The following is a 22,441-nucleotide window of genomic DNA, read 5'->3' as shown; positions in this document are numbered from 1 at the left end:
TAGAAGCCAAAGTTATTACAGACATCTGATTCACTAGCATAGTATAAGAAAAAAAAAAACCTAAAGGAAGAGGCAACAAGAATGAAACCAAACTAAAAGATTAAGGGGGGGGTGGGGGGAGAATTTAGTTTCTAATCACAGTCCAAAGAATATTTTCTACTTCGTGATAGTTCACAGAAAGTAAAATTTCAGGTTTTAACTACATAGCAGTAATTGTATACATCTCACCACAGTAATTTTCCTCCAATTTTGTCAGCTGGAAATCTCCCAGGTCACAGGTGCCCATCAATCTAGGGACACTGAGCAATTCTAAACCAACACAGAACAGCACTGCCCTTCCTGGCTCTTTCCATTCCAACTTACTGAGATACATTTTTGACATCCAAAGGTTTTGCACAAAAACCCAGGAAGCACCACAGGCATTACAGAGACATTTGTGTCAGGCACTTGCCTACTGGTGAAAATTACATTTTAAATGATCTGCAGCTCTCTGCTCGCTTCTCCCACAGCACAGCACTACTTGAAATAACCAGGAAATCTGCCAAGTGATGACACTTTCATTTCTTCATTTACACACAAGGGTGCTGGCAAGCACTCAGAGGTAGTCCCAACACATCAGCTTTAGGAACTTCCTACTAAATTTAACAACATTTAGAAGTCCACAATCACCCAGAGATACAGAATATAAACAAAACACCTCCAAGTTCATTCTCTGCTGTACGCTTCCTTTCTCCCTCTTGGCCTCTTCCTCCTTCTTTCAAGCCTCCTGGAGGAGACCAGTCAGTTCTGCTCCTTCACTATGCCTACAAGGAGCAAGGGCACTTCCAGGTGCTCTCAAGTGGAGCAAGCTCTGCACAGGTGAAACCAATTGGCAATTTCTGGGAGAAGAAAGCCTGGCTAAAAGCTCATTGCATGCTAGTAAAAGACTTGCAGGTGATTCTCATCCACTTCTCTGTTTATGTCAGTTTCCTTGGCTTCCAATCTTTGGCAAGCAGAGTTTCTTCATGCTGGACTTAATCACTGGGCCAGGATTCCAAGTTTAAGTCACCACTGATACTAATTTTTTTTACCTCAGTTCAAAATAGGAGAATGAGGACTGAGCAGAAAGGAACAGATTGACTGGAAAGAGGTGGGCAAGTATGAGAGGGGAGTTTAACTGCAGCATACATGCAATAGTTAATAGCAAGGCAGCTCATAAATGGCCCCTGGCTTTTGCCAGGAATATGAATGAGGCAGTGTATTACAAAAAACAAAACTGACATTTTAATTCAATACTTTATTACACACACAAAAAAAAAGTAATACAAAAGTCCTCAAAACAAATGCATACCAGCACTCCTTCCACAACTGAGATTACTATAATGCTCTAATTTTTTTTTATTAAAAAGGTTACAAGTTAAAAATCACATGCAAAGAAACTGAGCTATCCTATGTATTCATTCTCACTAATCATGACTTCTCTCTGGTGACTGAAATAACACACCAGATTCTGCTCAGTGAAGAGGCAACATGCACTAACTGAAATATAAGGAACTATTCCATTGAAACGTCAGAGGGAAAAAACCCTACTTTCTCCTTTACTATGCAAGTAATCAAACACTAAACAGGTTGTGTGGAGAAATGTGTGGTCTTCATCCTTGGAGATAGTCAAACCCACATCAGTCCTGGGCAGCCTGCTTGGATGACAGGGCTCTGAGCAGGGCAGGCTGTTGTGCTAGATGATCTCCAGTGGTGCCTTCCAGCCTCTGCAGTTCTGTGATGCCATATCTAAGTCAAACCTGTCAAATCTAGATAGCTGTTCTACTTCAACAGAAGGTGAACAAAGAGAATAAAACAAAACAGATCTGAAAGGCTGAGTTTATTGACTCTGAAACTCACAAAGGTAGGCAGGAATACATCAAACTGGATCCTTTTCTTCAGTCAGTGCCAGATTCTACAGGAGTTATCCTTGCTCCCTAGTAATGAACACACATTGTGAAGGATCACTTATGTGCACAGTCTATCCATTTTTGTTAATATCTACATCAACAATGTGCCCAGGAGACACATAAATATTTTTTTTTCTCAACAACTAGCAACAGGGAGCAGAATCTAGGGCAATACTTTTAGCTGAGATCATCCTGCATCCCATGACTGAAATGAAGGAAACCTGATCAGAGTTCAGTACCAAATACACCAAAGGTGTCCTCCTTTGTCTTTTGTTCATCCACACCTCCCTCATAGCAATGCATTGTGAGAAAATGGCTTAGTCACTGCTCTGGTGCTGGTATGTGCTCACTGGAAAGATGGGAGGGCATGCCCATGCCTTTGCACAAATTTGTTCATGGCCATATTCTCAAACCTCAGTTCTAAAGTGAAGTTCTAGATTTTCTTTACTATATTGTAAGTCACTGCCGGTACCTACATTTGGCCCCAGGTTTCAGACTATTTTTGCTTTGCTGTAGCAAGATTTCAGATGTCTTTTAAAAAAAAAGTAAAGAGAAATAGAATATACTAGTTACCTGTAATGATTGTATCACCTTTGTAGTTAAAAGCACAGGAGAAGATCTCATCAGCATGACCCTCTAATATCTGAAGGCAGTGCCCAGTAGCAGCATCCCAGAGCCGAGCTGTTTTATCAGAACTGGCTGTTAGTATGCAATTGCCTTTAGGGTTGAAACACACCTTTAAAAATACACAAATGAGTTAGGTTACTCAGCAAGTCAGTATGCCTAAGAAGCATATCAAAGTGATTGAAAGATGAAAATAGAAAGCAGCAATCTTACATTCAGTTTTTGAGCTAAAATCAAGGGTAGTATTCCACTACAGTCATGCTGGCAAAATTCTGTGGCTGAAACTTTGTGTATTTACAAAGGCCTTACATACCATGACTTTACTACAGGATCATAACTTCCAAATAGCAACTTTATCTAGGTGTTATCATTATTCCAATGTAAAATTCATACATATTTGATAGAGTTCTACATTAAATAACACACATCTCTGGAGTATTAGAATCTGCACTGGAAACAATTAATTCTATAGTAAGTCTGCATATTTGTTAATCATTCACTGCCATAACTGCATGAATGCCCAGATAATCAGGTACATTTTTTGAGCACTAACCAGACAATACCAGTTTATCATACAATTCAAAATTGCTTAATCACTGAGGGCAAAATGTCTGCTCCCCAGAAATCCAATTTCCAAGTAATAACATTCCTAAGTGGTCACATCTCCATAGAATATCTGCAGAAATACATGGCCTTTTCCCCATGCTCCCAGAGGAGCAGATTCTCTCCTCCAGCCATGAAATGATGCTGGTACAAAGGCCCTGATGAAAGCTGTCTCTGACCCACCCTCTCAGCAGCAGGGGTTCAGACTGTCCTTAGTGGGTCTACACTGAGTGTGAGATACTGCAGTGACTTTGGTAACTGAGGAAAGACCAATCCTTCTGAGCTTCCTATTCTCTCAGCAAAATGATTTATAGACAAATCAATAAAATGAAAGCATTCAAGTTTTGTTCATTAAGAACCATCCTAGATTCAAAATATTAATATTTCAACATCAAAACACATCCAAAAAAGCATTACAAACATAGCACACTAGCTTGGAAGCTAGGGAGATTATCTATTTGAAAGAAGAATGAAAAGCTGCAAGCAACAAATAACAAAGTTTGAGAAATATGTACTATGTTGGAAGCAACTAAATTTATTTGGAACAGACTCTTGGTGTTCAAAATTGAGCCAGATAAGCAAAGCACATGAGCACTCTCCTCATGACCAAGTGATTCTTGAAACAGACTTTGTATTTCCAAATCCCTTATTCACTTTTGAAAATAAGATTCTCCATTTATTTTTCCACAGGAATATGGTTTTTCTGTTCTATTCCATAAATCGGGTGTGCAGAGAAATGACAAAGAGTAAAGAGGAGCACATTTGGTAGAAGGAAGGAATAGGGGTGATGGTAAAAGCCTTAGAGGCAACAGCCTTAAGATGTCAACAAGAGATTAAAAACCTGGTGCTTATTCTGTCAGAGAATGTGGGACTCCAATGGCAGAACAACACAGGCAGAGTTTAGGACAGGTCAGACAGGAGCTCAGTTAACAATGATCACACTGAAAGAACACTTAGAGAGCATCTCCCTCTCTGCTCCCCCGTTCTTTACCAAGTGTGTGTGCAGACCCAACTGACCAACTGCTTCAGGAAAAGGAAAGAGAGAAGGAAAACCACTCCTTTCAATGGCAACAAAACCAGGTGTCCACCCCTTGGAGGGATGGACTTAAGCACCTGCCACCATTCTAAGGAATCAAATGGTAATGACATGACAATACAGAGAAGTGGCTCTGGGAACACCTAGGAGTAGCCCACCCAGTATTGTCTTAGCTCAGAAGTGTGAAATTGGTACACAATCATTGTCTAATAGCTTTTAGCCAAAAAGAATGTTCTTTTAGTAAAGATAACTTCCTAGCCGGACCTATCAATCTTAAATATTAAAGAATGTGGTGGTATAAGGATTAACAGTATTCCTGCATCATGAAATAACTGCTGGATTGGATGTCACACAAAGTCAAATTAAAAAAGGTGCAAACCACACACAACTTACCTTTGAAATTTCATCTTCATGCCCTTCCAGCTTTGCAATGCACTGTTTTGTTCCTGCATTATAGACTCTTGCTGACCCTGTTGCAGTAGGAGCCATATGTGATTGTTATGCTTAAGCACCCATTTCAGTAAGAACATTTGAATAAGGTCAGAAGGAACTCATCCTCAGGTTTAATTTTGGAAGAAATAGAAGGCAAATTAAACAGAGTTTCCTTCAGGGGTAAAGTATGTTAAAAAGGATCTGTAATCTAGGTGGAAAAGACTGACTTCCCTTTCCTGACCAGAAATGGATTCTCCTGGAAAATTTCTAACATATGAATACAAAGGTCACATAGAACACAGCTTACTGAAGCCTGTTATTTCAGAATGCATATACAATACATTTATAAAGCTTTCATTATATTGCATTATTTAATAATCTATTCATTATATTTAATAAGATATTTATTAAATATCAGGAAACTTTTTACATTGGCTTTTGTCTTAATATAGCAAGTACAGGAAAATAGATCCAAATAGATCCCCATCCAGTCTGGTATCCTGTTTCTGGAATTGTGTATCTAAAACTAATGCAGTATTGTCATTATGCAGTATAATTTAAATAACTGAGCAGGTGAAAACAGAAGACTCTTTATTGTGATTCCTAGACAAATAATAAACATGCAAAATTTCTGCATGCCAATAACAAAACAAAATTGCTTCTTTCACTACTACTTTATTGTGTATTCTTTTGCTGTGCATTAGAAAAGCCTGCTAGTAAATTCACCAGTAAAATTCTAACTACACTTTTCATTTAAACCTAAATCTGAGCCACCAAATCAACCCCCTCAAAAGCTATTTATGTTCACATTTAAAATGTATTTCCAGCCACAAGTGAAATATTTCCTTCCAAGTTTGAAGTTAAAGGGGAAAGACATGTTGAGTTGATTGAAGTAGGAAAATAAGAACTTTGTCACTGGAGAAAACTTCTGAAGTTTAATGCCCAATTTCTGTAATGCAACAAACATTGCTCAATTGATAGTTTTGAATCAAGCCCTCCTCTTCATCAAGCTACAATCAAAGCAGAGCCAAAGGCAAAGGACAGAGGGGTTTGGTGCTGCAGCTCCCCAGGGAGGCAGGCCCCTGACTGATGAAGGACAGAGGGGTTTGGTGCTGCAGCTCCCCAGCAGCTCTCCTCACTGATGAAGGACAGAGGGGTTTGGTGCTGCAGCTCCCCAGCAGCTCTCCTCACTGATGAAGGACAGAGGGGTTTGGTGCTGCAGCTCCCCAACAGCTGCCCTCACTGATGAAGGACAGAGGGGTTTGGTGCTGCAGCTCCCCAGCAGAGGCAGGCCCCTGACTGATGAAGGACAGAGGGGTTTGGTGCTGCAGCTCCCCAGCAGCTGCCCTCACTCACCATCAGCAGAGGCCGTTGCAATGCGCTGCCCGGCGTAGTCAAAGCACACGTCCAGCACCTCCTTGCTGTGCCCTGCCAGCGTCGCTATGTGTGTCCCTGTCACAGCATTCCACAGCTGCACATACAAACAGGGACACTGCATTGCTGCTTTGGAATTAATTAATTTACTTTATAGATATCTAGTTGATTGATAAAGCAACCTGTAGAGGTCCTTTCTGATGTTTAACATGTAATACCATGAAAGCTGAATGCAAATCAATAATGAAGCATTCTTTAGTCAGTATAATGAAGTTCTATACATTTTTCAGTTCAGTGTATTGATTAAACAAGACTTAACTAGACTTCACTGAAATGAGTAAGATTATAGGTTTTACATTTAGTTGTAAATTCTCTAATTCATTATATGTACTACTTTAAAATTATGCTCCTCAATTTAAAAAAAGGTACATTTTATATGTCAAGTAGCTGTATTCACTACCTACTCAACCAGCTTACCATGCACGTTTTGTCCATTGATCCAGTGACAATGAGAGAACAGTCCCAGCTGAACTGGGCACTGCTAATCTCTCCTCGGTGACCTATTAAAGTATGTAGTAACCTACCAAAAAAAAGTTTAAATTATCAAATTAAATTTATAAATTATTAAATTACATTTTTAGTGTATACACATATAAATTATAAGTTTAGAAAATGGTATAGTTAAGGCATCAAGTCTTCAGCATTAAAGCAATTAAATGGAGTGGTGCAGCTCATTCAGGATTCTAGTACTGCATTAATTCCATTTTCTACTTTTGGCAAAAAGAAGCAGTAAAGAATAAAATTGAAATTTCCTCCCTTCTCTTTCAAAAATATTTTAGTGAATGTATTTCCAGTGAAATGTGATGATTTTCAGTACCAGCAACAGATTCCTTGTATTCATTTACATGCTAAGCAAGTACAGCAAGTTTTTCCACATTACTCTCCCATCATCCTACTTCAATGAACTGTAAAAACAGTACATCTTTAAAACTCCATATAATCTAAACCTTTTATAAAATCCACTGAAGATCAAATGGAAGTTAATCAGGTACTTAATGTGAGCATGTTCCCAAATAACAGGCAAATGACAGCCTAACTGAAATATGATTTCTAATCCTTATTAATCCTCATCTTCTTGCTGCACAAGACTAGCAATACAAGTCCCATTAAATTCTTCAGCTTTATCTGAGTAGAGAGGTTACAATTAGCCAATACTGCTTCCTATTTAATGGCCTGTAAGGCAACAAAGCCTAAAAAAGATTAATTGAGATATATATCTATTAAAGGATTAGCAAATTGGGTTATTATCACAATGCTAGTATCACTGCATTATTAATAGAAGCACTGTAAATAACAGATAAACTAATGACTAGAAAAACAACTAAATTAGTTTAAGGGACTAAAATGTTTTTATTCATTGCACAAGATATATAAGAGTAGCTAAATTAATATATGTGCTAAATGAACAGTAAAGAAAATTTCCTGAGCATTTGAATTTGCTATTTGTTTTAAGTAACGAAAACTTGATTATGTTCTTAGCATTTTACAGAATTACTCCTTTTACTTTCTAATGCTGTGAGGTCTACACTGTTGTAATTGTGTAGATTTTTACAGTAAAACAAAAAATCAACAAGCAAATAACAGAGGAAAACTTAATTTTATAAGCATATTATTTGGTCATCAAGACTGCTGTTACTGTAATACCTAATGCCCAAAATACCTAGTAATGCCTAGAAAAAAATTTTAATTGAAAAGATGAAAACTTAAACTTCCAATTTTCAAAAAGGCAGTGAGGCCTTCAAGCTTTGACATAAAAATCTGATCAATAAACAGAATAAATAGCAATGTGAGAACATCTCACAGAAACCGTTTTCAGATACACAGAAAGAATGCAGAAGACAGACTTATGAAGTGCTATAAAAAATTGTATTTAAGTTCTTTATTAAAAGCAATCAGCTTTAGTCAAGGCAGTGTTTCCTTAGCCTTCAGTTTCCAAGTGAAATTTGATCTATGGATGCTCTAGTGTTTGACTATAATTGCAAAAGAGAAACTGCTTCTCTCTCACACGCTGGTGTCCAGCACCCCTGACCCAAGATACAGGACCAGGCTGTTGATTTGCCAAATGAAGCTCTGCAGACACCTGCAACTGAACTACAGTGGGCTGTATCTGCCATGGAAATACAGACCTGGATTACAGAAGTGGAATCCAATATGTTCCCCCTTCACCCTTTTTTTTTTAAATCATAGTATTTTATGAAGAGAATCTCAAACTTTGTTCAGATTTCCTGTCCCTACATCAGTTTCCCTCAGGGCAGTTCAGGGCACCTACCCAGAATAAAACTCAGGAACACATGTGCTCAGCAAAATCAGAAGAAACTCAAATTTGGAAAGCTGTACACCTCATGTGACTCACATGGTGAAAAACAAGCACACAAAACCTCACCTACAAGATTTTTACAAATCTACCTGATTTGCAACAGCAACTTATGATCTGCTCACAGTCTTTCTGACTGCAACTTTCCATTATTCCTAAATGTATTCATGCCCAGGTGCCATCTGAAAGGCTGACTGCTGGCCTTGGAACAACTCTATTGCCCACTAGCTAATCACCAGAGCTGCCCGTGAGAGTCTGCTCCTTCATATTGCTGGTAAGGGCCCTGATGTGAAGTGCATACTGATTTCACAGAAAAAAAATGCAACATGAAAATCCCCAGACTTTGATTTCACTGTAGGCTCAGACAATAAGCTGGAAAAAGTTGTTTTCACACAAAAATACTTGTAAGAACACCAGGTTGGAGGAAGCTGAATTCAAAGGTCAATTTGCTGAATGATTGTTGGTGTTGAATAAGCTCAAAGATTATAGGATCAAGCCTTAAATGATACACTATGTGTACACTACTAATAAATCACACACTTAGTCACACTTTTATATATATTGCCTGTTATTCCAAGATATCACTACACACACACTTTCCTTTTATATATAAATTTCAGAGATATTCCCCTTGCTCTCAAAAAAAAAAAAAAAAAAAAGGCACAGCCCTGTAAAAAATAGAATGAAAAAACAAGTGAATTTGTCAGTATTATGCAAGTTAATATTTACCTGTTGCATTATTATTTGTTGGCATCTTAATCAAGAGATTTTGTTCTCTACAGTCAAAGGAGAACACATTTTAAATTTATATTGACAAAGGATGGTGAGAAGAAAAAATACACCCTCTACAGTTTTTAAAGATAACATAACCAGAATAATTTTCTATAACATAAAACATACTTTCTATTTAAACAGTCTAGAAATCCTAGACACCTTGCAAGTCATGAGTTTCCATGTTGATAAAATATATTCCTCTTTGGAGAATCCACCAGGAGCAAGCACAGAATCAGTCCAGTCTTTCTGCCTCTTTAGTACTCATAAGATAGAAATTTAAAACAAAGAATACATACAAAAGCATTTCATGAGCAGCATTCCTTTTCAAAAGAACAAAGAGTAGTAACAAATTACAGGACCAAAGAACAAATACTCTAAATTAAAAACAAGCTCTGTAAAATGTAGCTCAACATTTTCTATTTATTTTTTCCTGAAATCATGCAAAAATTTTATTTATTAGTGCTTTATTACCTGCCAGTGCCAACATCCCATACTGCTACTGTATGGTCAAAGGACCCAGTGATGATCCTGTCTCCAGTGGTATTGAAAGACAGAGCAATAATTTCTGCTGAGTGCCCCTGAGAGAATTTTTTAAAAGGAGTGTGAGAATACAAATTATTACTTTTCCATTAATATAGTGTAATATGCAGTCTTTTTTCAGCAGCATAATCCTTCCATAACTCATCACTATTTTATTTACTGTCTTGTCCAGTATACCACAATTTTGACAGAAAGATCTGTCTGACTGTGGAATAGCCAATATCCCAGCAACTGCAAAAACTCAGGCACACCACTTAAGCAGGAAGCTTATTCCCTATATATGGCTTAGGATTTATGTGAGAGAAATGCACTGAAGCAGCAGAAGCCAATCTGACCCAGGGGAATGCCAGCAAGCCATGCAGAGCAAAGAGAGATGACAATCTAGAGGTAACTGGATGGCTGTCTTCTGCCCATGTTTACCTCCTCCATACAGAGGAGGCCACAACTCACAGTAGAGCAGCAGGTTTTAACAAGTAATGGGAGGGATTCTAATCTATACCAGTAATGTCACTGCAATGAGAAAATCTGTCTTTTGATAAATAGGACTCATAAAACACCACAGCTTTCTCATTCCCTTCAAATTTTCTTATTCTGTTTTGGAACTGTAGTCACTATGGGATCACCTGGTGAAAGAAACTGCAAGGTTTGAAACAGCTGGAATGGTTACACTGTTATTTATCTCAGCTGGAAAATGAAGCAAGGAACACCTCTGAAAACATTAGGAATGCAAACATACATTTAAAGTGGCTACTTCTTCTCCCTTCTCTAGATCCCATAATTTAGCAGTGGTATCCATGCTTCCAGTTGCCAACAGTGTGCTCTGAGGATTAAATGATAAACATACCTGTAGCGAGAAACATTGGATAGAAAAAGTTTAAAGGAGTCCATTTATATATATTTTCTAAATAAACTAAACAAGGGTAAGGATTAATATTTTTAAATAAGACAAAGGTCTGATAATATTTTATGACATACAGAAAACTTGCAGAATTCTTCCAACATCTGACTAGAACAGCAACAAATCCTTACCACATAATTCTGGATAAGTACTCAAACCAAGTGGACTCCTTGCAAGCACATGCTTTGTTTTCTCTATTTCAAAATTCTCTTTGAAATCCTCCAATTACTGTCCAGTCTGACAGTGCTACCTAGCACTACTGTTTGGTAGGTTTTCTCTGTTACTTGATGAGACTGGGGCAAAGATCATGCAAACAGTTCTGTGCACAGAAACACACTCTGTGCACTCTTACTCTATCAGGTGTCATTATCAATGTCATTTGCCAAGGGCGTTGCCACAACATCATATTTAAGAAAAAGCAAGAATAAAAGCTCAGCAACTACTTTAATTAATTTCTTACATTAAAAAAAATCATGCATTCATCCTCCAATTTTCTGTAATTATTCAGTGTGATTGCTCTGCAAATAAAGAATAGCAGGTGCCATGAAAAAAGGAAAGCAGCAGCTCAGTTTTTTCATCCTGAGTAACTATGGGCATGCCCTTGCCAGCAATGTATCAGATGCAATAATGGCTTTTCAGAAACAGGTCTGATTCAGAGAAACACATCATTTCCTGCTGGCAATTATCTCCTTCTAATTACTTGTCAGCAAAACTCATAACATTTCAGGTCTAATCTAACCCCTAAGAAGTCAGAAAAAAATGGAGAGACCTTTAAACATTTACCTGACTGATCTGTGGAAGTAAAACCACTGCAGCCTTTCTCAATAGGCTAACATGCTCTCCATTGTAAGGGGTAACACAGAGCATCCAGAAAATCAAAAACACACTGAAACAAACCCCAAATTCCAGTACAGTAAAACACCATTTTCTCACCTCTTTCTAGTTAAAGCCTCTCAATCTACAATTAAATTCAAATTGTTTTTTTCAGAAACAATTTTCAGCAATATTTCATTGAGTAGTGATTGTATAGCTATTAAAAAACAACAAACAAACAAAAAACCCATTCATCACTGAAATTCAGAGTTTTAGTGGTTTTGCCCTGATCTTTCAAACTGAAATTTGTGCACCAAGGCACTTGATGTTGCTGTTAGGGGTCCTAGTGCATGGGAGAGGAAACCAAGCATTTTAAAGCTTAAACTGTTTTAATTTCATAGATCTTTGACATTTCAGCATCCCACATATTCCCAGTTAACACGCTTTAAATTTCAGAAATTCGTTCCCCTACAGCTCCAATTGGTTCTGTACACGACGTACAGATCTCTGTGTGAAAGACAACAACCCAAGCAATGAGGTTCTTGTATATTTAGTTCTGCAAATATGAGAGGCAATGCAAGATAGCTAGAAAAACATGTGATATGTGATCAAACAAAAAGTATGCACAATAAACTGAAAATTCCAGTTGCTATGGTATTTTTCCATGTTTTAACATTTAGCAAACATGGGAAATCAGAATAAAGTAAAAATAACAATATCATTTCAAACTGTGTATGGGGGTTTATTCTATCTCAAGAACTGTCAGACTATCCTCCCTTGCAGTGCAGAAATGTTAACAAGACCTGGATGTATGAATAGATGTGCCACAATAACTGTGCCTCCAGTGGGAGCTCACAGGGAGTCAGAACTCACAGTCATCAATGATAGTGGGAGGAAACATAAAGGAATAAGAAACATCCATCACTACTCACTATTTCTGCACTATGTCCTCTGAAGGTATGGTAACATTTTCCTGTCTCTGTACTCCACACTTTGCAGGTTTTATCAAAAGATCCAGTGGCAATCTTGTCACTAAATTTAAAAAAAAAATCCTATAATTTTTATGTAGAAAAACCCTCTAACTACAGATACAGCAGAATCCAAAAAAACAGCACCCAGCCCTGGAAGCTCCCATGCACTTTGGTGCTTGCTGCCACACTACAAGATCCTACTGCAGGATTTCACAAACACGAGTTACAGCAAGGCAAAAAATTAGCAGACACAGGGAGTTTCTAAGAGAGCTACTGTGCCTATCAGCACAGGAGTGACCTGTGCTAATAGATAGGCACAGTAAATGATGACTGACCTACTTTAAGGATGATGTTGTGCTGTACTTACAGATTTATTAAGAAGTTATATCATTTCATCAGATAACATCTGTTTACCAACAACTATAAACGCAGTTCACCCAAATTTCAGAAGCTGAACTCTACTCCCACTGAAGTCAGTGGAAGTGTTGTGACCATCTGCAGTTAGAGCAAGACTAAAGTGAAGTCTCCAGAAAATGTACCAAGGAGCACAGTACCAAAACCTAAAGATTAGCAGAAAAAAAAGGGGGATTTTATCAAATTTTTACTACAAAAGTAGTTCAAAGTTCTCATCAGGTTTTGTCTCACTGTATGCTGCTTCTCCACTTTTATGTTACTGTCTAGTTATTGATCTTTGCACAGATTTTCATCATTAGTTTCACCAAGTCATACAAATGAACTTCATTAAATGGTTTTAAAAAGTAAAGAATAATATCAGAATATGAGACATTGACCCAAAAGGGTCTAAGTTTTCCTCTTCATATAGAAGAAAGAGATGAAGTTTCAAATAGTGTAAGAACAAATCTTTAAACATTTATTTCCTGATGGTAATTGTGTATTGTTCAACTGGTAAATAGGACATCCAACAGTAATGTGATTCAATGAAAAACAGGAATTAATTTATCTTACTTAACAGAAAAAAAGGTTTTCTCACACACGACAGCTTCCTCAGGAAGCAAATTACACTGAAACTTCAGTAGCTAACATGTAATTCCCTTCCCCTAACAGGTGGCAATTCCAACCTAGGGCAAAAAATTACCGAAGAAAACAAAAGGTGCAAAAATTAATATCTGATGTTCACACAGCAGCACCTTGTGGATTCTACAAAAATTACTCAAAAGCTGTGACATTTCTAAATCATGTCCTAAATAATATTGAATTTGTAATGGCAAAGGGAGAAATCCACTTCTTTCTCCTTAAATGAAGCAACACAGATTGTCCTAAGTACTTACATGTCACACCACATACAACTACATGGAGGCAGAAGAGAATGACTAACATTCAGGACACAATCTGGTCATGTAGATATTACTGAAATAAACTGTGTTTCAATACATTCAACTAACTCATATTTTTTTTCAAGACTGAATACCTAATTAATTTTTTTTTAGAATTTCTAAATTTAATTTTAAAAACTGATAGCAGAAAGCATGTTTGAATGGATCTCTTGTACAAAAAATGACAGTGTCATCCTACAGAGATTAGCTATAGCTGAACTCTATAAACTCAGAAGTTGAACTCTTTCAATTTAAAATATTCTATTCTTTGTTAGAGTATTTGTAAAATAACAGTATTAGCAATTATGAAGAATCTCAGAGGAAATTTATTTACCCATAGGGGTTATTGAAAGCTATTGCATAGACAACGTTTCTGTGTCCCTCCAGTGAATGCAGCTCTTCTCCTGATGCTGTATCCCACAGTTTGCAGGTTCTATCATAGCTTCCAGTGATAAAGCTAAAGCAAAGAGAAATTCATTTCTGAATACAGCATACATCTTATTGGTCCCAATGCACTGCCAAATTATTTATTTCCACATATTTTAGTTAGAATTGTCTCAGACCCTAAATCGGGATTCAAAAATACAGATTTATGACCACAGAGATTCCTTTTCTTTCTTTTTAACATCTTAGTCATAAAACCACATTTTTTCTAATCTTTAATGTATTTTAACTAGAAAGCATGCTGCTGCTTTTAAGACATGAAGGAAAAAATGATAAGACGTATGTCCACTGTGAAATCAATTAACACAAAAGTGAAACTTTCACTACAGTGAAACTCCCAAATGAGCTGATGTCAAAGACTCATTTAGCTTTTAGCAATATTTAGTTAATGGCCATAAAGGGGCTTCTTTCTGTAATATGGTAATTGTCAACAGACTATGACTGTGGAAGAAAAAAATTACATAAATTGAATCTCACCTGCTACTTTTTTGCATCTCCCATGGGTTTTCCACAGAGGCCTGAAATATAATCCCCAATTATGCCTGAAGCTGCTTATAAGCAGCAGAGCTGAATTCTTTCTGCAGCAAGATAAGAGCACTGAAGCTTCCTTACCATTTAATTTACAAGTAAAAACTTCAATTAATGATTAGGTACTTTGACTTTGAACACAACTTACCGGGAACCAGATTTGTTAAATGCGACATTAGTCAGAGGCAATATGTGTGTTCTAAGCACCTGAAACAGAAGTGGGGGCAGTGAGAGGAAAAACATTTGATGCTAAAAAAAACAAACAAAATTGCTCAAAATACTCAACAGATTAATTTTTTTCTCCTCCTCCTGTTAGAGGAGAATAAATCCCACATTAATCTTCAGGTTACCACTGAAGATGTTATATAGTATTGATTTCAATTTTATGCTTAATTTCAGTGAATTGGTTTTTTTACCATGTTTGCATTTTTTTCACCTTCTCCAAGACAAGAAAACAACCCTAGACCAGAGCTGAATGGGCAAAACAAAAGAGGAGACCATGATGACTGTAAGATCACTGATGAAAGAAATCCCAACTAATACAGTGAACCAAGAAATCCAGTTAAATTTGAGACTTTTAGGGTGTGGGATGCTCCCAGCTGGCACTTGACTTTGTTATACAAAACAGGAAGAAAAAATAAATACAAGCTACAGCTTATAAGAAATATAAGCTATAGCTCTGTCCTATGAGGTCATGAGAAGGTGTGCAAAACCATAGCAAAGATACTCAGCAGGACAAAATTCCAAGACAGAATTACAACTTTAATGTCTGCACAGACTGTGGAGGTTGTGGAGGTTGTTTTCTAACAGTGTTTTAATCAGACACACAGGATCATTCATGTGAATGAGCCCATAGCCATAGTAACACATATTAAGGTTTATTAAGCAGAGGTGAAAATAGTTTCAGATACTGCAAAGGAAGTCACCATGCCATGATACTTTAAAAAGAACCAAAAAAAATATAATCTGGTTGGTGTTTGAATAAACTGTCTGCTGTAATACATGGTTGCACTTGAATAATTTTCACCTATGAGTAGCTACCCACTCCTCAAGTCTAAACCATAACAAAATCATAAACTGGGAAATCACTGCAATTGCTGACAGTGAAGTAAAGGGACATTGAAAATACCCCAGGGGTTCACTAGGTCTTTTCTGTAGTGTAAGAATGAAGAAGAAACTGTTTATGAACAGTGAGATTTAATCACTGACATTTTACCAGAGCTTCAACTTTTTTTGCTTATCTCAAGTTTTCCAAGCTGCATGCTCCAAAAGGAAAATGAGAAATGCTTATAGATCTTCTACTCAGAAGAGTAGGGATTCATCAAAATGGAAATAACAGTTGATAAGTGAAGGACTGGGAGGGAGAGAGAAACAGAAAATACATTTTATGTTACAGAAACAGCAATTTCTGCTCTCTAGAGAAAGCAACACAACTTGTACTTTCAGCTACAGAAGTGGGAACGGGCACTCAAGATGTGGAAATGACAAAAATATTTTGTTTTTTAAAAAGAGCCACAATATCCGTCTGCATATGAGAATCAATAATTATGGAAATTTATGGAAATCTCAACCATAACATTTTTAGGACTACGTGCAGGCAGCTCTGAACAACAGAGGTATTTTGAAATTATGAAAAAAGGGAGGAAAATGAGATAGGTTTTTATGTAATTTCAGATTATGAGACTAATTCTGTTCTTCCAAAGCCCAGTGCTGCAATTGCTTCATCCACAGAACTCTGAGCCAGCAAGAACTGCCTGTGCAAATGATACAATAGTCAAACCCTAAGGCAATATTAGGAAAAATATACCTCAGTTCTGCAAAATCTGCTACAGCTGTACCTAAGATAAAAATCTGCAAATTACTATAGCATCCCATGACATGGAATAGTTTAAAACCTGAGAAATTGGTATAAAACCTCATTTCTCTGCAGGGTGCCTAACATACCACCATCACCACAATTACTGGAAATAACAAAAATATGAGTTTATACACTTGTTTCAGATTATACTCCAGTGCAACAGGAATAAAACCCATTCATTTCCAAACAATGCACACATGGAACATTTTTTTCAGGGAAAAGAAAAACAAATCTCACTCTGACCCATCTTTTATATTTTATTAGTATCTCAGAAGCACCTGGTACTCATATTTCATTTAGAAGCCTTAAATGAAACTGAACATCAAAAAAGTTTTCACACACTTCTAACCACTCTTGAGTGAAGGAAATAATCCAGCACTGATTGGATTTGCCTGCTTCTATTACTTCCAAATACAGAAGCTCAGACACAGCACTACACCCAACAATGAACAAATACATTATTTACACTCAAGTTTGAACAAGCATTTGAAGATTTGTCAGTCTCTGTGATGAACAAACAACTTCTAAAGCTTTTGAAAAGCAAGGCATTATCTCAGTTGAGAGCATAACTTGGAAGAAAAACTTTTTAAATTTAAGATGCCTTGCTACAAGGGAATCTGTTTTCAAGGGTAAATATATATTTCTTTGCAGAATTCACTCAGATGAGTATTGTTGGTCAAAAGAACCAAAGTTATACCTCAGAACATGTAAGGGCTTTTATAGCTGAACAAACCAACACAAAACTTCTTTTTCTCTTCTAATTTAAGCTAACAATAAAGGCCAAAGCACTGACCAACACTGTTTAACAGCTACACATTGCCATCTGCTGACACAAGAAAGATACAACGTTGAACTATGTCAGATTGTAGCATGAAGAAAGTTTCATTTCCACAATTTAATACAATTAAACCTATTCTCTTCTGACACACTCGATCCTGGATTTGAAGCTCTGAAAGGTCTCTGGAATCATTGTTCTTAAAATTCCTATTTGCTTGAAAAAATATTTCGAGTGTGGTCTGTAAGCTGAAAATCAATTTATCAATATTTAAAGATAATAGTAATGACAGAAAGCAATGAAAACCGGGATCTGTAATGACAACTGCATATAGCATAAAACCCTATAAAATAATAGCATAAATCCCACAATTTTCACAAAATGAAGAACAAGTAGACACATGTATGAAAATATTTCGGTCCAACAGCTAATTTACATGGGGTCGATTTACAGGTTTTGTTTAAATGTAACTATGGGTGTTGCTGGCCCACAAACTCTTACTCAACAAATAAAAGACTGATTTTTCTTCATCTAAAACACACCCTAGTGATTAAGCCTGGCTAAACAATATCTAGGAACAGTTATACATCTCAGCTTTATTAGGGGAATTCCTGGCAGGAAAAACCAGGCCAGACTCAGTTGCTCTAAAAGTGCAGAGAGGATTGAAAAGTGCCAAGGAACCAGTCATACAGCACAATACACAGCAGTAAAAACATACTCACAGTATCACAACCTAAACCCCCACAAATGCCCAAAGTTATTTTAAAGATGCCTCTGACCTTAAAAAGAGAGAATTTGTGATTCTGTTTTTCTCCTAGCTTCTCCTGCAATCTTTGCACTAGATGTATGATATGTTCCACGCAGGAAGCTGTGATGAGAGGTTCTCTTTCTTGGATTTCTTCTACTAAGGCTGTAACATCTGTTCTAATTATGAGAAAAGAACAAAAACAAACTCAAGAAATACCCCAAACCCACCACATTCCATCCTCTGGAAACAATTATGAATTTAAACCCAAGAATATTATTTACTTGCCAATAAACTGAAGTAAGCAATTAAAGAAATAAGAATAAATCTTTCTTGGTTTTTATATTTCCTTCCGTCTCTTACTGAAGTTGTGCATTAAAATTCAACTTTTAAAAATTGTAGCTTGGCAAGAAATGTATCTTTTCAAATGATTTCCATGGAGGAGCAGGCATAGGAGACATGTGTCCCAAACTGTCAGTTTAAATATCTGAATTATACTGGAATTTCATAAATTCCAAACAAATTGCCCATGAAGTAGTAACAAGATAAATTATGCATGCAAAGTCTTAAATTTATCTCTGTCTGTGGCTTCAGCAATCTATGGCTGTTCCTACAGCTCTTAGTTTTGACAGTAACTACCACGTGGTGCAGTGTAGTGATGTCCCTGGAGCCCCAGTGAGGGGGCCACAGCTGCTCTGTGGAACTGGATCCTCTTTCCCTTTCATCAGATAACCAATTTCTGGTTTTCTGTGAGAAACTAAGGGTTGACAATACCCAGCAGTCAAATCACAATACACTCTTAAAATCAGCTTAGCAAGAAAGCCAAGCATTTCTGTTAGTGTGGGAATTATTCAAGTCTAAGGGGATTTTCTGCATCACTCTTCTAAATGGGAGCCACTACATCATAAAAGAGTATCCTCTCAGTGTTTATACTCCTGTTCAGTAACACCAGACAACTTCTTTCTTTCACAAAGAGACTTGGTAGGTTTTACCCACAGCATTATACTGGACAGTCCTAAGTAGACAAAACTTAATACTTTTTAAATTGGGATTTTTTCATCCTGCATATCCAGCTTAAACAGTCTACTGACTGGGGCTTACATGCAAGGCCTCTTCCTTATCAATGCTGGTATTAAGACAATCATATTACTTCATGTCTTTCTGCCTAATAAACTCCATGGATTTCAGTAACTTTACTTAATGGTGGCACTTGGTTATTTTTCTGAAGCCCTGCCTACCAGAGCTGGCTGAGTAGAGCACATAGGCTCTCCATAATAGCTATTCTCAGTTATGTGTAACACAGTCATATAGAGTTGTACATGAACATGCTGTAAAAACATAGAGAGTGCTGTTTTCTGAAGTAATATCATACTTACTCAGGTGTAAGATCAAGCAGATCTATTGATCTGGTCTTTGACTCACCACCTTCTACATATTCCAAAATAATTCCTTTAAAAACAAGTGATAAACAGGTCATAATTAGACTTCTGGAGTTTTATAACATGTGCTGTAGACAGCAGCCCTTCCACTTTCATAGCTACACTGACTTCAGGAGATCCAATTCCAGTTCTTGGAGCTGGAAGGAGGTTAGCTGTTATTGCTGAGAGTAAGCATGGTGATGAACAACAACTCTGATGTGCTTATATGAAAAAAATACTATCATTTCTGAGCTATTTTCTATTCTAGAAATGAACAAGCTCTTTTTTCCAACAGCTTTTTGTATCATTTCATCAGCATTAATTTCAAAGAAGCTGTCCTGAAGATACTTGCTGTAGTTTGGTGTTCCAAGAAGTCTGGAAAACATTTTACAAAACTTGTCATATTTATTCTACTGTTTGCAAAGGCTTAAGTGCAGTAATGTATCAAAAATCATAAAAACACTTTGCTCTGGCACCTCTGCAACTTCCACTGAACTGGAGCACTAAAATGTTTAACCACATGGCTTCCAGTTTCGAAACAGCTGGTAAAGGGCTCAGCTGCTCCTTGACTTTCTGTGGGAAAAGATAATTTAGATGAACTTCTGTGTCATTCTGCATTTCACCAAGTTCATAGGAAAAGTCACACTTCTGTGACTACAATGTCATGAGCTTCTTCCATTCCTTTATGTGTTGGCACTGTAATAAGTAAACCATCAGTGTAATGTATGATTATTGCTTGTGGATGTTTCTGTCCAGCTGCAGACAAAGCCCATGCCACAAAACATTGGCAGATAGCGGGCGAGTTTTTGAATTTGAAAGGAATTTGAAAAGGAGATCCTTTTTTCCAATACACTTCCTGAGCTGGCCATCTCTGGCTGGTTTCACTTCTGAAATTTCACTGAGTCACCTGAGTACAGGACACACCATGCCAGTCTGGCAGCACTGCTTTTCGAAGCATGGCTCTGCTCAGAGAATTTATAAATGAAGAAAAAAAATAGGAATTAGTATCAGCTAGGCTGGAAAAGGCCTCTGAGATCATTAAGTCCAAGCCATCACCAAACACCACCTTGTCAACCTTTAACACCTCCACCACCTCCCTGGGCATCCCTTTCCAACGTCTGATCACTGTTTCTGCGAAGAATTTCTTCCTAATATCCAATTTAAACCTCCCTCAGCACAGCTAAAGACTCCTCTTATCCTCTCACAGCCTGCCTGGCAGAAGAGACCGACCCTCACCTGGCTCCAACCTCCTTTCAGGTAGCTGTAGAGAGCGGCAACTTTTTTTGCCAAACAGCCATTTAAAAACACAAATACTTTTTTGTTTTTCGTGCCATCTACGGTCACCGTTGACTTTTTAAACTCCTTACTGTGACGCGAGTAAGACTGCCTCGATTTTGCAGTAAGTCACTAATTACACCCCCGACGGGTGTTGAGCCGCTCCCCGCTCCCGGCCAGGCACCGGGACAATGGGCGGCAGCTCCGCTCCGCTCCGGCGGCTGCAGGCCCGCCACGGACCCGCCCGGCCGTGCCCAGCCCCTGCGGGCTCAGGGGCCCCGCCACGACGGGCGGTCCGCACTGCCCGCAGGGCTCCGCCGCACGCCCCACACCCGCAGGCCCCCGCCCCGGCACAGCCGCCGGCAGCACCCGCAGCCCCCCGACCCCGCTCCGCTCCGCACCCGGCGGGAAGTAGCGCAGCAGGAGCCGCCTCAGCGCCATCGCCGCCACCGCCACCCCGGCCCCGCGCGTCCGCCCGCAGCCATGGCAACGGCCCGGGGCGCATGCGCGGCTCGGCGCGGGGCTGAGGCGCCAGGCCCGCCATGGCGGTGTGGCCGGGTCCGTGGTACCGCCCCAGTGCTGGCACCGGGCCCTGCATCATCCGTACGGAGCTGCGAGGGCTTCGGGGCTGCGCCGCTGAGAGGAAAGGAGCGGATCTAGGAAGGAGTGCGCTAAAATACACATATAAAACTTCGGAGTGCCGAAGAGCCACTAGTAGCTGCGTAGCAAATGTGTGAAAGCTTTTTGGAAAGTGAATAGTTACTTACTAAGGAAAGAGAGCAAGGATTAATAAAAAAAAAACAAACAGCTAATCAGTTTAGTTTTTTTTAAAGAGATAGTGAGGACTGAAGCACAACTATGAAAATACAGTTTAGACTCACAGAATCATTAAGGCTGGAGAAGGCCTTGCAATAGAGACCAGCCATTGACCCAGCAGCACCATGTTCACCGCTAAACCATGTCTGCAAGGGCCACACGCCTGTAGAACGCCGCCAGGAATGGTGATTCCACCAATTCCATGAGCAGTTCTTAATATCCAATCTATACCATGCCCTGACACAACTTGAGGCCATTTCCTCTCATCCTGTCACTTGTTACCCCGGAGAAGAGACCCACCCCGCTCTCTACAGCCTGCCTTCAGGGGGCTGGGGAAGTGATCGTGTCCCCCCAGTCTCCTTCTCCCCAGCTGAACGCCCCAGCTCCCTCCGCTGCTCCTCACAGGCTGTGCTCCACACCCTGCCTCAGTTTCACTGCCTTTCTTTGCATGTGCATTTCATCAAAAAGAGAAGAAAAAATGTAACTGAAAAGAGATAACCAAAATGGAATCATGAGAAGATAATGCATTAATAGCATGAAAAATCTGAGTCAAGCCTTATGCTGAAATGGCTGTAGAGCATCAATAGGGGGAAGCACATTGTCATTTGGCCGATCTCATAGCCCACGTTGTTGACAATGGATCAATACAAGACAGTCCCACTCAGTGTTTAACAATACGTGACTTTGCCGAAAACACCCATATGGCTCCCTACAGCTTCACTTTGAAGACAGTCCTTTGGTTTTTTGAAAGCCAGGAAATAAAATACAATGGCCAATTCCCGACCAACTTCAGGACACAGCTTGGGGACAAAGTGGTCTCTGAGTTTTTCATTTCCATTTGTTTGTTTTAAGTCTTTTATCTTGTTTGTATATGGAAAGTC

At 38.5% G+C, this 22,441-nt stretch overlaps 1 protein-coding gene across 2 annotated transcripts; it reads right to left on the bottom strand.

Moving 5' to 3' along the window:
* Positions 1-1,261: 1,261 nt before the first annotated feature.
* DAW1 (dynein assembly factor with WD repeats 1) lies at positions 1,262-21,230 on the bottom strand. 2 transcript variants are annotated; one of them, XM_059855322.1, is made up of 13 exons: positions 21,146-21,230; positions 19,428-19,500; positions 18,086-18,230; positions 14,822-14,880; positions 14,036-14,158; positions 12,329-12,428; positions 10,422-10,529; positions 9,617-9,723; positions 6,475-6,577; positions 5,980-6,094; positions 4,585-4,661; positions 2,502-2,664; positions 1,262-1,955 (listed from the first exon to the last, which is right to left on the bottom strand). In XM_059855322.1, the coding sequence occupies exons 1-13, from the start codon at positions 21,183-21,185 to the stop codon at positions 1,921-1,923; spliced, it is 1,248 nt and encodes a 415-aa protein (XP_059711305.1). In that variant the 5' UTR covers positions 21,186-21,230; the 3' UTR covers positions 1,262-1,920. The 2 variants fall into 2 exon arrangements, with proteins under 2 accessions (XP_059711305.1, XP_059711307.1); XM_059855324.1 differs by lacking the exon at positions 14,036-14,158.
* Positions 21,231-22,441: the final 1,211 nt, after the last annotated feature.

This window comes from Haemorhous mexicanus, chromosome 10 (assembly GCF_027477595.1).
Source record: "Haemorhous mexicanus isolate bHaeMex1 chromosome 10, bHaeMex1.pri, whole genome shotgun sequence".
Taxonomy (NCBI): Eukaryota; Metazoa; Chordata; class Aves; order Passeriformes; family Fringillidae; genus Haemorhous; species Haemorhous mexicanus.
This window is presented reverse-complemented; position numbering and strand designations above follow the sequence as displayed.

Bases quoted from the DNA above. Each gene is read 5' to 3' on its own strand.
- DAW1 (XM_059855322.1), bottom strand. From the start codon at position 21,185: ATGGCGCTGAGGCGGCTCCTGCTGCGCTACTTCCCGCCGG. The intron at 10,530-12,328 runs GTGAGTAGTGAT...TTCTCGCTACAG, and splicing joins GAGGACATAGTGCAGAAATA to GTATGTTTATCATTTAATCC. The intron at 4,662-5,979 runs GTGAGTGAGGGC...CTACTGCAACAG, and splicing joins TGCAACGGCCTCTGCTGATG to GGTCAGCAAGAGTCTATAAT.